The sequence below is a fragment of the Pholcus phalangioides genome, unplaced genomic scaffold (assembly GCF_987345545.1).
Source record: "Pholcus phalangioides strain wild (caught in Gottingen) unplaced genomic scaffold, Ppha-v1.0 ptg000022l_1, whole genome shotgun sequence".
Taxonomy (NCBI): Eukaryota; Metazoa; Arthropoda; class Arachnida; order Araneae; family Pholcidae; genus Pholcus; species Pholcus phalangioides.
In genome coordinates this window covers 35,519,840-35,532,709 of record NW_028301615.1, presented here as the reverse complement: position 1 = coordinate 35,532,709, position 12,870 = coordinate 35,519,840, and the positions used below count along the sequence as shown (strand labels likewise).

General features: G+C 41.6%; 1 protein-coding gene across 1 annotated transcript in view; it reads left to right on the top strand.

Moving 5' to 3' along the window:
* Nucleotides 1–12,870, top strand: part of LOC149070260 (uncharacterized) — a 65,457-nt gene that overhangs the window by 39,492 nt on the left and 13,095 nt on the right. The window contains exon 2 of the mRNA XM_089249305.1: nt 353–3,599. Within this exon, the coding sequence (XP_089105431.1) occupies nt 413–3,599 (3,187 nt within the window). The 5' untranslated portion in view covers nt 353–412. The remainder of the gene's footprint in view (nt 1–352; nt 3,600–12,870) is intronic.

Below are 12,870 nucleotides of genomic sequence, written 5' to 3'. Positions count from 1 at the left end.
TTTCTGGATCAATTCTGGAGGTGCTCGGATCCATGTCACAAATTACCGTGGGTGCTTGAGCACCCACAGCACCCCCGGCTCCGACGCCACTGTTAAGAACTCCAGTCTTAGAAGAACCCTCTCACCCACTGCCATGGTCTTGGGTCTAATCCCGTAACATACAATACATTATCAACTCTCATGGCTTTGATCTTAAGCAGTGGAAGATATTACGCGCCGTGGCAGTTCAGCTCTTCGCCAATAGATGACACTGGGAATCCCTAGTGAAATTATGAAATTTATTAAATACTGTATTTAACACAGAAATCAGCAACAAACATAATTTTTTTCCTCCTCCCTTTTCTATTTCCAGATGTTCCCCTGATCGATAAAAGGCACTAGACATGAAACACCACAGCACGTGATATTTGCGATGAATGGCGCCATCTACCGACCAGGAATGGAGACCGGAAAGACTCTCCAGCTGTGCATCGTCGTTCTGCTGCTGCACGACTGCACGTCCGGGTTCTCCCCCGTCCCGCGCTGTCCCAGCATCGACAACAGCCCCGCGCACTCGTTCTGCGTGTGCGACGCCGACGAGAACTACAACGGCTGGATGCTGTCTTGCCTGAAGAACGACGATGACCACTTCGAGTCGCTCTTCGACCTCAAGTACACCTCGGACAGTCAGGTGACGTTCCGTTGCGGCGCCGAGGCGCCCTACACGACGGCGCTGCTCGAACAGCTGGACCTGTCGAAGGTCCGCACGTTCAAGTTCAACTCCTGTCCGCTACCGAATACTTCTTTCAGCGACATTCTGCCAAGTTATGAAGTCGAGGAGCTGCTCGTCGACACGAAGACCGGTGAAGGTAATTTCACCCGAGAGCTGTTCGGCAACGTATCCGGCAAGATATCCAGGCTGACGCTGAAAAACAACAAGATCGAGACCCTCCCCGAGGATATATTCGCTGACTTCGCTAATCTCAAGTACCTGTCGCTGAGAGACAACAAGTTGGACACGTTACCTGAAAGGTTATTTGCGGGCCTGACGAACTTGGGCTACCTCGAAATAACGAACAACATGCTCGAATATTTACCAGATAATGTCTTCAATGGCCTCTTCCAACTAGAGACGCTCTACGTCTACAAAAACAAACTGAAACGCATACCCGATGTCTTGTTCAGGAGCCTCGTCAACCTCCAAGTCCTAGACTTGGCGGACAATCAACTTAGCGAGCTGTCCGAAAACGTGTTCGTCGGCCTGTCGCAGTTGAAACACGTCAGGTTACGTGGCAACGGACTCAAGTCGCTGCCGGAGAAAATTTTCAGCTACACGGCTGGTCTGAGAGACCTGGACCTTAGCCTGAATAACTTCGGCGACACCTTGCCCGAAGACCTATTCTTCGGGCTGGGGCTCCTGGAGAACGTCAGCATGAATGACTGCAACCTGACGCTGTTGCCCGAGAACATCTTCGGGAACGCGCCGAACATCACGCACCTGAAACTCGAGAACAACCGCATAAGGAAGCTGCCAAACAACTTGTTACGTAACAATTCTAGGCTGGTGGAGCTCGCCCTCAACTTCAACAACATAGAGGAGCTTCCGGAAAATTTGTTCCCGGACCAGAAGAGGTTACAGAAGCTGTACCTCTTCAACAACAGTATCCGGGTCTTGCCCAGCGTGCTCTTCCGCCACGCCAGGGGCATAAAGACCCTCGTCCTCGGCCACAACCACATCAGGAATGCTAGTCAGGCCCTCTTCAGGGACTTACCCGAACTCGAACGCGTCGACCTGAGTAACAACAACCTGACGCACTTCAGTCTGGACTTCAACGAATACATCAAACGCATCGACTTGTCACATAATTCGCTCTCGCAGATGCCGGATATCAACTGGCTCCAGCATCTGAGGATCGAGAAGTTGAGCATGGAGCACAACAAGCTGACCTCGATTTCGGTCCCGGTCATCTTCTCGACGAATAAGCGCAGTCCCGAGCTCAACTTCGGTTATAACCAGATCAAGACGGTGGACGTGAGTGAATTGATCTTGAACGACGCTCACTTGCAGGACCTGCCGTCCACGGACTACGACTTGTACATCGAGAGCACGATCTCTCTGAACCCGAACCCCTTCGCGTGCGACTGTCATCTGTTCCAGTTTTATAACTACTTGCAGAAGACAAACGAGGCCAGAAAAAGGTCCGTCAGGTTCTCCATGATCCAGAACTTGTCCTGTAGTTCTCCTCCAAAACTCGCCGATAGGAGTCTCGTCTTACTGGATAGTCAGCAGTTCAGCTGCGATATCGACGAGGGTTGTCAGAAGCCGTGTAAGTGTTACCTTAGAGCTGAGGATGAGGCGAAGGTGGTGGACTGCTCCAACCGGAATATGAAGCGTCCGCCGTCGCAGGTCCCGTCCAACACGAGCGTCCTTCACTTCCAGAACAACAGCCTAGCTCGACTAAGTCAGCTGAACGATCCCATATGGGAGAATTTGACTCATCTTTTCGTGGACGGGAACACCATCGTAACGGCCGACGGCTGGGCCATACCGCCGAGACTCACGAATCTGACGTTACGCGGGAACAGAATGGCTAGGATATCGCCGTCCCTGTTGAACTTCACGTCGCAATCGAGCGACTTCCAGATAAGCCTGAGCCGCAATCCGTGGAGCTGCAACTGCTCCACTATGTATTTCAAGAAGTGGCTCACCGAACACTACCAGAAAGTGAGAGACATCAAGGACGTCGAGTGTGACGTGCACGTGCGTGACAACCTCACGGTGGTGCGGATGACGTTGGTGACGGTGCCCGACGACTTCTTGTGTCCCGTCGACGAGTGGCCCTACAGGGCCCAGCTCATCTCCGTGACGATAATATGCGTCATACTAGCGCTGCTGCTGTTCATCGTGTCCGTGCTCTACTACCGCAACAAACAGACAGTGATCGCGTACGTGTACATACACCTACACAACGTATTTATGTGCTTTTTCAACGAAGAGGACATCGATGAGGACAAGGTCTTCGACGCGTTCGTGTCCTACAGCGGCACCGATAGGGACGTCGCCTACAAACTCCTCGAAGAGCTCGAGAACAAAGACCCTTACTTCAGGCTCTGCATCCATGACAGGAACTGGCTACCAGGAAACCTTATCAGCTGGAACATCATCAACTCGGTGCAGAACAGCCGTAGGACCATCCTGGTCGTGTCCAAGGAGTTCCTCGAAAGCATGTGGTTTCAGGTGGAGTTCCACACGGCCTACTACCAGATGCTGGAAGACAAAATAGACAGGCTGATAGTCATCGTCAAGGGCGAGCTGCCGCCAAAGAACACCCTTGACAAAGACCTCCAGTACCTCTTGTCCACCAAGACGTACCTGGTCTGGGAAGAGAAGTGGTTCTGGGAGAAGCTGCGGTACGCCATGCCTCATAAGAAACGCGACGTGGCGAGTAGCAACAACATCATGGCGTTGAAGGACAGGCCGGACAGTAAGAAACTGCGTAGCGTCGAGAACCAGATCTCCGTCCTTTCGGCTGTAACGACTGGGGAGAAAACCCTACAGAACGGCACAAGCGTTGCCCTCAGACCCGTTGGAACTACGCACAAGGGACCACAAAATTTCAGCTCTAAAGGATAAAAATACAGTGCTCATAGCCCACATAACATGGAAGTGTTTCGAACTTGTGGGTGCTCGTCTCGTCCTGAAATTTTCATGTAGGAAATTTTGATTCCCAAATCAATTTTCTGGGCGGTGCTCGGATCCGCTCTACAAATTGTTGTGGGTGTTCGAGCACCCACTGCACCCCCGGCTCTATCGCTATTGCCACCTAAGTCGTGATTTCTCTAATATCTTGGGATTAGTCTCTCCACCAGGAAGCTTCATTTGTCTTGGAGTAGGAGTCATCAACCTTCTTTGTCTCACCGTCCATCATCAGGAGAAGAGCACCTGTATGACAATTCAAATCAACGTGAAGGTCATACGTGCGATCAATTCCTTACGAGTACAAAATTGGATGGCTGTCGGTGAGCACCGCGATGCTCTCGAGCAACAGTTCAAATGCCTGCTTTATATAGAATCTAGACCTTCATAATACAAAACAAGATTATCTAATTTACAAAGAATATCAATCGAACCCCATTATAGTGTATTTGGGGGGTCCATCTTAACGCATGGGTCAACCCAACTACGGCCTGAAGGCCTCCATAGTAAAGAAATGGAGCACTATGATTTTCGAGAAGAATACTTAAAATTTTATTAGAATGACGTTTCCATCATAAATAGGCTCAAGGCATCACTTAGTCGGGGGGGGGGGGTGAGTTCATGATGCTCTAGTGACGGCCCCTTGACTAGGTTTTTAACGCCCCTTGGGATATGGTCAGATTTTTGGTCACATCTCAAGAGATACTCTTTCGTTAGATAGGATGTACGAACCTAATTTTTGTTCTCTCAACGTTTGTTATAACGGGGGTTTTATTTTAGTCATAAGTTTTTTTTGGTGACTATTGTCTAGGGAGTGCGATGAAGCTTTGTACAAACTTGTTAATAATGTAGATAAGAATCGCGGGAGAACTGCATCGTATTATAAACTTGAACCTTGACAATTGAACAATCGAATCTTGACACACTTGTGATGACTCATCTGAAGACTGGAGACATCCGATCCCTTCGTTCTTTTATGCCAAAGTTCATGAAGTCACTCGCTCTTGAGGCATCCATATCAAATTCATGAAAAGAAGAAGATGATGATGATGATAGTAATTGTAACCATTAGTGTAAATATAAAACATGAATCTCATATTATCCATCATCCATTGTTGTACATAAAAGAAAAAGCTCGAGTGTGTGTTGTTCGTGTTCGCAACAATCGGAATTGGGAAGAGAATCCGTTGGCATCTTATTCCGATCAATTTCACCTTCAATTGTTTCTTTGACGGTGTCAATTAAGCACCATCCTCACAGTCAGAGGCGCCGACATAAAAAAAACATTGAGGGAGCTGAAATTTGCTGGTCGTCCCGTACATACGGGACTCAAGCACACGTACGCAGGGGAGGAAAGGTGTACTGCATTTTTTTTCTTCAGAATTTATTGCGGAGGGGGGGGGGGGCCCTCTTACAAAATTTATTGGAGGGCGGCTCAAATCTCTTCAGTCCCTAGGTACCGGTGCCTACGCTCACATTGATTTATCATTTCTTTTCCTGCTTCTAGTCTTTATTCAAATTTCAGTAAAGGACGTGCGCTCCATAGATTTCATAATCAATTTCATTGATTTTACCGCAGTTAAAACAAAGGATTATGTATTGTGACCATATGACCCTTTTATGGGGCATTCCCGTATTTTTCGACTGATATTTGACAGTTGGAAACATTTTCGGCACAAATTAGTGACATCCAGGTTGGTCGCATTTCTTCGAGAAAAATATGATAAATTTGAAAAATATATATATACGGGAGAAAAAATACTAGAGGCAAGTGAAGTTGCCAATTATTACTGAAAAGCTGCCACTGGCAGGAAAAGATGCGTCATTGCAAATCGCAATTAATTGCATTGAATTCTACGAAGAAAAAATTTTTTAAAAACTGCAAATATATGTGAGATGAGTATCATTAATTATAGTCATAATCAGGGCCGCAACTAGGGGGTCTCGTGCCACGGGCGCTGGGCCAGAGGGGGCGCAAATTTTATTCTCAAACCTCTCCTTCAACACTAGAAGGGGGCGCCAAAATGCGCACTTGCCCCGGGTGACGAAGCATCTAGTTGCGGCCCTGGTCATAATTTTCACAATATAATTTATAAAAATTGGAAAAATAACTTTTATCCTGCAGTAAGAAATGAAAATTGAAGTGGGACTTTGTTGAAACATGGTGAAATAAAGGAACATTTTTTCCAGAAACAATCGCATAGGCGGACTTAGACTTGGAAGTCTGGGGTTGGGTCTACGGTCATTATTGCGGGGGGGGGGGCAAGATGATGATGATGTCAATTCATATATACAGATATATATTAGATCAGTCGACTCCACCATAGACGCTGGGGGGCAATGCACCCCTACGCCCCCCCCCCCCGTATGTCCGCCCATGAAATATCGGGATGGCCGAAATTATATGAAAATACAGAGGTATTCCAGTATTTTGGGATTCGATTTCCCGCTCAGTGATATCATGCGGATGGCCATTATTACATATGAAATTACGTCCTTTTGCCGCCATCTGTTGGTAAACTATCACCTCAATCATGCAGATTCTGCTGAATCTGATTTTACACCACTAGATGGCAGCAAAAACAATTTTCATACGGTGAAAATTAAACAGCTTTGGTCATCAATGATTTATGATTCTCGATCAGAAGATAAAATATCGATAACAATGGTGAACATTATTATTATTCTATTGCTGGAGATGAATTGTTGTATGAGCAAAAAAACCCAATTGTTAATACTGTACCATTTTTCTTTTTACCATTGTTGCTCCATCTAGTTCGAAAGGGGGAGGCAAAAGCACACAAAACTCTCACCTGTCTTTGTATGAATCTTTGTGTGTTTTTAATACCTTCTTATATATGATGCCACATACGAATACAATTGTATGTACAATGTACACAATTAAAATATTTACTGTGTTACGAACAGGAAAATTTGTAAATGTCCATCAGAATAAGGCGTGTCCATGTTGATATGTATGTAAAAATATAATTAAAAAAAATGTTTTTGCAATTTATTTTATCCTTTATTTTCATACATCATTATTTATTTTCAATCAATTAGTTCTTCATAAATAATTTATTTTCAATAAATGATTATCAACAAATTTTTTGACATACATTCGAAATTTTCATTTTTGCCCCGCATGAATTTTTTTTTTTCGCGTAAATTTTTTCTCAATGAAATCACTATTACGCAAATTCTGAAAAAAGGGACAAAAATAATTCAACTGAATTGCTACCAATTAAATCGAATAATGAATTTTTCGTGCCAAAGTGAACAAATATTGTTGAGAAAAATTTATAAAATCAATTTTTTTTCTCGTTCGTTGTATGTCGCCATCTGGAGTCTAATTTCGTTACGAGCCGCTGCTGAGTTAGGAGGCTGTCTATTGCGCAGTCCCGTTCGCGTAATTACAATCCCTACTTTCTTAGTAGCCGCTGTGGTGGTCGAGTGGTCATAATGACGGACTCGCACCCGGGTTCGAGTCCCACCGTCACCACAGTGGTGGTCGGCTGAAGTCGGTTTTCTGTGGTTCCCAGCTTCGAGGCGCAAATGCGAGCCGATCTCCCCGTTAAAAATTCTCGCCACAAGAGAGCAGCAGTCCTACAAGCAGTACAAATATTCAGTCACTACACATTACTCACTTCACTTCTGAGATATAGATGGCAGCACTGAAAAATCATACACAACACTAGATACGCACTCAGACTGTTAGGTACACGCACTTACACTTCCGGCACAACTCACTAGGTAGTGAAATGCCTATGGCAATAGACATTAGTTGTGCTCGGTTTGGAAAAAAAAACTTTCTTAGTAGCACAGGAAGCACATTAGCACGCCAGTGATTGGTTACTGCGAGCAAAAAAGTTAGCAAGGCATCACGAGAGGCGGAATTTTGGGCGAAACTGAATTTCAAAGTTCGTTATTTTTTTCATTGAATCAGTAAATGATAGCTGGGCCCAGCTTCGCGAAATGTTATTATTGTCTTCTCGATGCACGTGAACCGCATTTCATTAAATCAAAAAAAAAAAATGGATACATTTTTAATCAGTAAATAATAGTAAAGATGGAGAAAAAAAAATTAGATGGGTTTCAGACCGAATCAAACACACAACCTTCGGTACGCGAGTCTCGCGCTATAACCGTTACTCCAACGGTGGATGTCGTATTCAAGCGCAATTAAATATATCTAATATTAAACGTCGCCAGCAAAAATTTCACCATGAGTGACGTAATGGTTTATCACTCATTTCGGCCAAACACGATGCGCTAAATTTCCACAATGTAGCTAGAAATGTAGGGATTGCTTATAATCGTCTCGTTCAGCCCAAAGGAACACAGTGTTCTTAAGAAAGAAAATGACTGCCCTCTGTAGTTTAGGGCCCTTTCACACGGAGCGGATGCGGATGCGGGTCCGGAAGAAGTTTTAACAATTGGAATATACTGCGCCTTTCAGACGAGCCGAAAAATCTCCGCACCTAGGAAATGTTCATGCGGGTCCGGACGTCGTCCGCATGTGTCAAAACCTAAGTGCGGGCTCCGCATCCGCACATAGAAGTTTTGACAATAGGTTTATTCGGAGCTATTCAGACGATGCGGATGCGGAGCGAATTCGTCCGCATCTTTGGCTACTTTTTGAAGGTGATTTTTCACGGAATTTTTTTAATTATTTGCCATAAATACCCTTAAAAACACCATATGATGGTCCCTGCTCATTAATATAATGTACCTACATACGTGTATCCCTTCGTTTCCTTCTGAGATTGAGATATAGCAACTTCAACTGCCTTTTGTCCATATTTCACAATTTTATACAATAAAACCTGCCAACAACGGCCACTGACGGGACCAAAATTATAAGCCGTTCTGTTCATTACGAATATTTAATTGACTAAATACTTTAATAACTTTCAAATTTAATTTAAAAATAATAATTTTTTTCTTTTTAAATTTTTAAAATTATTTAAAAATATCTGAAATATTATTTTAAATATTTGTTATTTTTTTAAATTTTTAATCTGTTAATTTTTTTAAACTTAAAAAAAAATACTTTTATTAAACAACGTTATCCACGTACGGTGTTCACTCAGGGCCGGATTAAGACGTTTGAAGACCCTAGCACTTGAATATTTTTGGTGGTTCCCTCGATACCTACAAGTATATTTTACTCAATATTTAGTCTATAAACTTTAAAAAATGAAATTTTATATTTCAGAAGTGACTAATCTAAGGATGGGATTTCACTCTAAAAGGTTTATGAAAGTTATTTTATAAAACTTGAAAAAAACAACTAATAAATTGCAAGTGCAACCGATAAATTTATTAGTTGCTTTTTTAAAAGAATTATTATAAAATTTTTATAGTGTAATCCGTACTTGAGGCCGGGATTATACTATAAAGTTTTGTAAAAGATCTTTTATAAAAGTTGAAAAATTCAACCAATAGGCGCATCGGTTGCATTCAAGCAAATGCAACCGGTGATTTTAATGGTTGAATTTTTCACGTTTTATCAAAGAGCTTTTACGAAACTTTTATAGTGTAATCCCGGCCTAAGACAGAATTGTGATGCGAATATTTCTAAGCACAGACATTTTGAAAGTCCCAACCCCTCCGTTTTTTTTATACTTGCAAATTCTTTGATATTTGCTGAATTTTTTTTTTTTTTTTTTGGAACATCGAATGTTTTGGATGTTTTTGGATTGGATTTTTCGAGCATTGGATGTTTTTGGAATTTTCTTTCATATTTTTCCGAAAAGACAGATTTTTTTTCAAAATAATTTGAAAATATTTTAAGATATTTTCTCCCATCGACTACTTGTGAGGATCTAAATGGAAGCATCTTTAGGTTCAATGATAAAAACCACCAAAGAATGCCTCTAGGCACTGAATCAGGGGTGAAGGAGAAAAATAATTACAAAAATTGCGAAAAAACAGTTTTTATTCACGAATTTCGAACTAAAGATGCGGGCGATTCGTCCGCATCTTCAGTGCTCGTTTGAAAGGGTATGCGGACCCGCGTCCGCATCCGCATCCGCTCCGTGTGAAAGGGGCCTTAATGGTAGAATACGCACCCGGAAAGTGCGAGGTTGGTGGTTTCTATTCCCCACAGGGGAATGTGACTTTTCTTTCCAATTATCTTCGCTTGGTTACCAGTCATCTGTACTTCGAATGGGTATATGCTGCACCTTCTAGAGATAGAAGGCCACTGCAGTCTGCTTGTGACGCCAGTAAATAGTCCATTTTCCCTCAAAATAATCATGGAAAGAAAATTCTCTGCTCGTGCCAGTATCATCGTCGTGAGGGAAAGAAGTGATCGGGCTCAGAATTGGTGATTTCTATGCCCCCCCCCATCCAATCACTATGCGGTATTTGTGAGCAATCGGAAAGATTCTACGCCAAAATAAGAAGAAACGAAATAGGATGCTGTATTCCAAAATTTGGCAAACTTGCTAGGTAGTCTGACGTTTATGGCAAACAGTGCAGAGGCTTTCTATCTCTAGGTGGTGCTGGTATATGTCGGAATGTGCATATATGTGTTGTGAATCAAACGTGAAGTTTGTTTCTGTGGAAAGTTCGTCAGGTACCGCCATCTCTCTTCCGAATTCGGAAGCATACAAACTGGCTGGGTTTTTTTTTTGTATCTTTTCTACACATTAGATGGTGCCACTTTTCTTCCAAAAAAATGAGAGAGACCCGCCACTACGATAGTATTTCCCAACTAAAAAAAACTGCTGTATATATTCCGGGAATTTAATAAATCCCGCTATTATGCATAATTACCAATAATTTTCATAAGTTTAATAAAAAAAATTTTCACATTTATCGGTGATTATGTGTAATCTCCATCTCGTATTGGTAAATATGATAAATCGTCAATAAATTTGTCAAATTCACCGGAAATTTTGCTCAAATTTCAGTCCAGGATGATGGATTCGATCAGTGATGTTGCTTTTGTTTAAAAATGTTGATAAATGTGAAGAAGAAAGCTAACATTATATACAATTAACAACCTTATCAGAACATACGTTATTACTGAGCAACAAGTCGTGCACTCGGCTTCCCATCGCACTCTGCCTGGCCGAAAACATGGGTATCTCACACGGCGTTGATCTGTGAATACACATTTCCTTTTCGGCAGGATTGGAATTCATCTTAAATGAAAACGATTAAAAAAAAAAATTTTTTTTTTTAACCTTAAAATATTTTTACCGAGAGATAAAACTGTGATATTACTATGTTTGTGCTCGTTTTAATAGTTATGAATGAAGCCCGGATTATATGCACTAAAAAGTCTCAAAATATGCTCCAAAATGACGGAAATGTGCCCTAAAAAAAAGCCAAAATATGCACCAAAACCCCCTCCCCCCCCCAAAAAAAATGGTTAAAAATTCCAAAATATGCACTAAAACTGAGAAAACTTGCATAAAGAAGCAAACATGTTTTTAAAATGTATATTTTCAATTTCTCAGTGTGCACACTCATTAGAACAAAAAAATTCTCATAAAAATTATTTCTACACGCCTTTTATTTGGAAATTTCTAGTTTCTAGTGATGGATGAGTTGGTTACCCTAGTCGTGATGCCAGGGCCGCGACAAGATACTTATTTACTTATTCAACCGGGGCAAGAACGCATTTTGGCGCCGACATGTAATGTAGAGGAAGCAATTCAAGGGTGTATTCGGCTCCCCTTCTGTCCAGCACCTGGAGCATTCGATCCGCCTGCTCCCCCTCTCAGTTGCGGCCCCGAGTGATGTTCACTATAATTCTTTACAGAACAATTGGTTTGTCTTACATTTTTTGAAAAAAAAACTTTTTCAAAAATTTTAATATTCGATCCATCTTAACCAGGATGAAATAAGTACTTTTTTTTAAAATCCGGCTTGAGCAACGGATACTATCAAAGGTAGCAAACATCTTTGTTATTCACTAAAAAATCTCTAAATGCTGTTTATCCTTCACGTAAGATACGAACACTTACAAATTGCTTATTATTCACGTGCATTTTTAAAAGAAATACTCATTCGAAAAATTATAAAAATGTGATTGAACTTTCGTTAAACTTCAAAAATATGCACTTATATTCTGGAATTCTTTAATTTTATATATTTAATGTCCATTAACAATGTGAAAAAGGTCAAAATTAATGATTGAATAAATCCATGAATTTATTCTTTCAAAAATTTGTCATCGATTAAGTTTTTCATTTTATATATGACTAGCTATAATACCCGGCGCTGCCCGGGTTTTCTTCAATGAGGCTTTTTTGGATCACGTGATATCTCCCTCTCTTTTTCTTGAGGGACATACAAACCGTGTCCAAGTCAACCAATATGGCGACCTGCGCGATTCATGAAATAAACAAATATAGATTTACACAGAAACGTAGAAATGAATATAATTTTTTTTTTTTAAGGGGCGCTAGGTATTTCGATCCCCCCCCCCCCCCTCCGAACTTCAAGTTATCCATCTGTCTGTTCCAGCTTCCAAAAATCAAAAATCCTTAGTTAAAGCTGTGGAATTTTTTCGATGCACTTTTCACGGGCTCATAACTAATTTTAAAATATCCTAACCCACATGAATTTATGCAAATAAATATCAAAAGAGACAATATGGAGACATTAATTTTCATACTTGAGAAGATATAAATGAAATCAATGATATTGCTCGAATATCCAACTCAAAAGTATAGGTTTGGCTAATTACTTCATATTTAATCTCCTGGGCTTCGTACATCTCTAAGCGAACTGAATATTTCACAAAAATCGAGAATTCAATACAATTTTTAAAATTATTGATGGGGCGGAAAACCCCACCGAATTTCCACATTTCTACATGAAAATCGGCAATTTTAACACTGATTTCTATGAGGATCACCCTTTTCCTGACCATCAAAGCGATGCTGATGATGATTACGACGTTATTCAAAAAACCTCATCACTGGGAGTATTGAAAATGTGGCAAACCATTATAAAGGCATAAATATTATACATTTACTGACAGCATTAAAGAAGTGACAAACCATTGTAAAGGCATATACACGTCTGAAACGCATTGCTAGGGAACCACGGTAACCAAAGTAAACGTTCGGAAAGTGATTGTTGAGGCCCAAAAACCATTGTTGCCGGACAGTTTTTTGCCCATTTGGGGCATTTGCCCTGGTCTGACGAAATTTTAAAGTAGCCTATCGTTC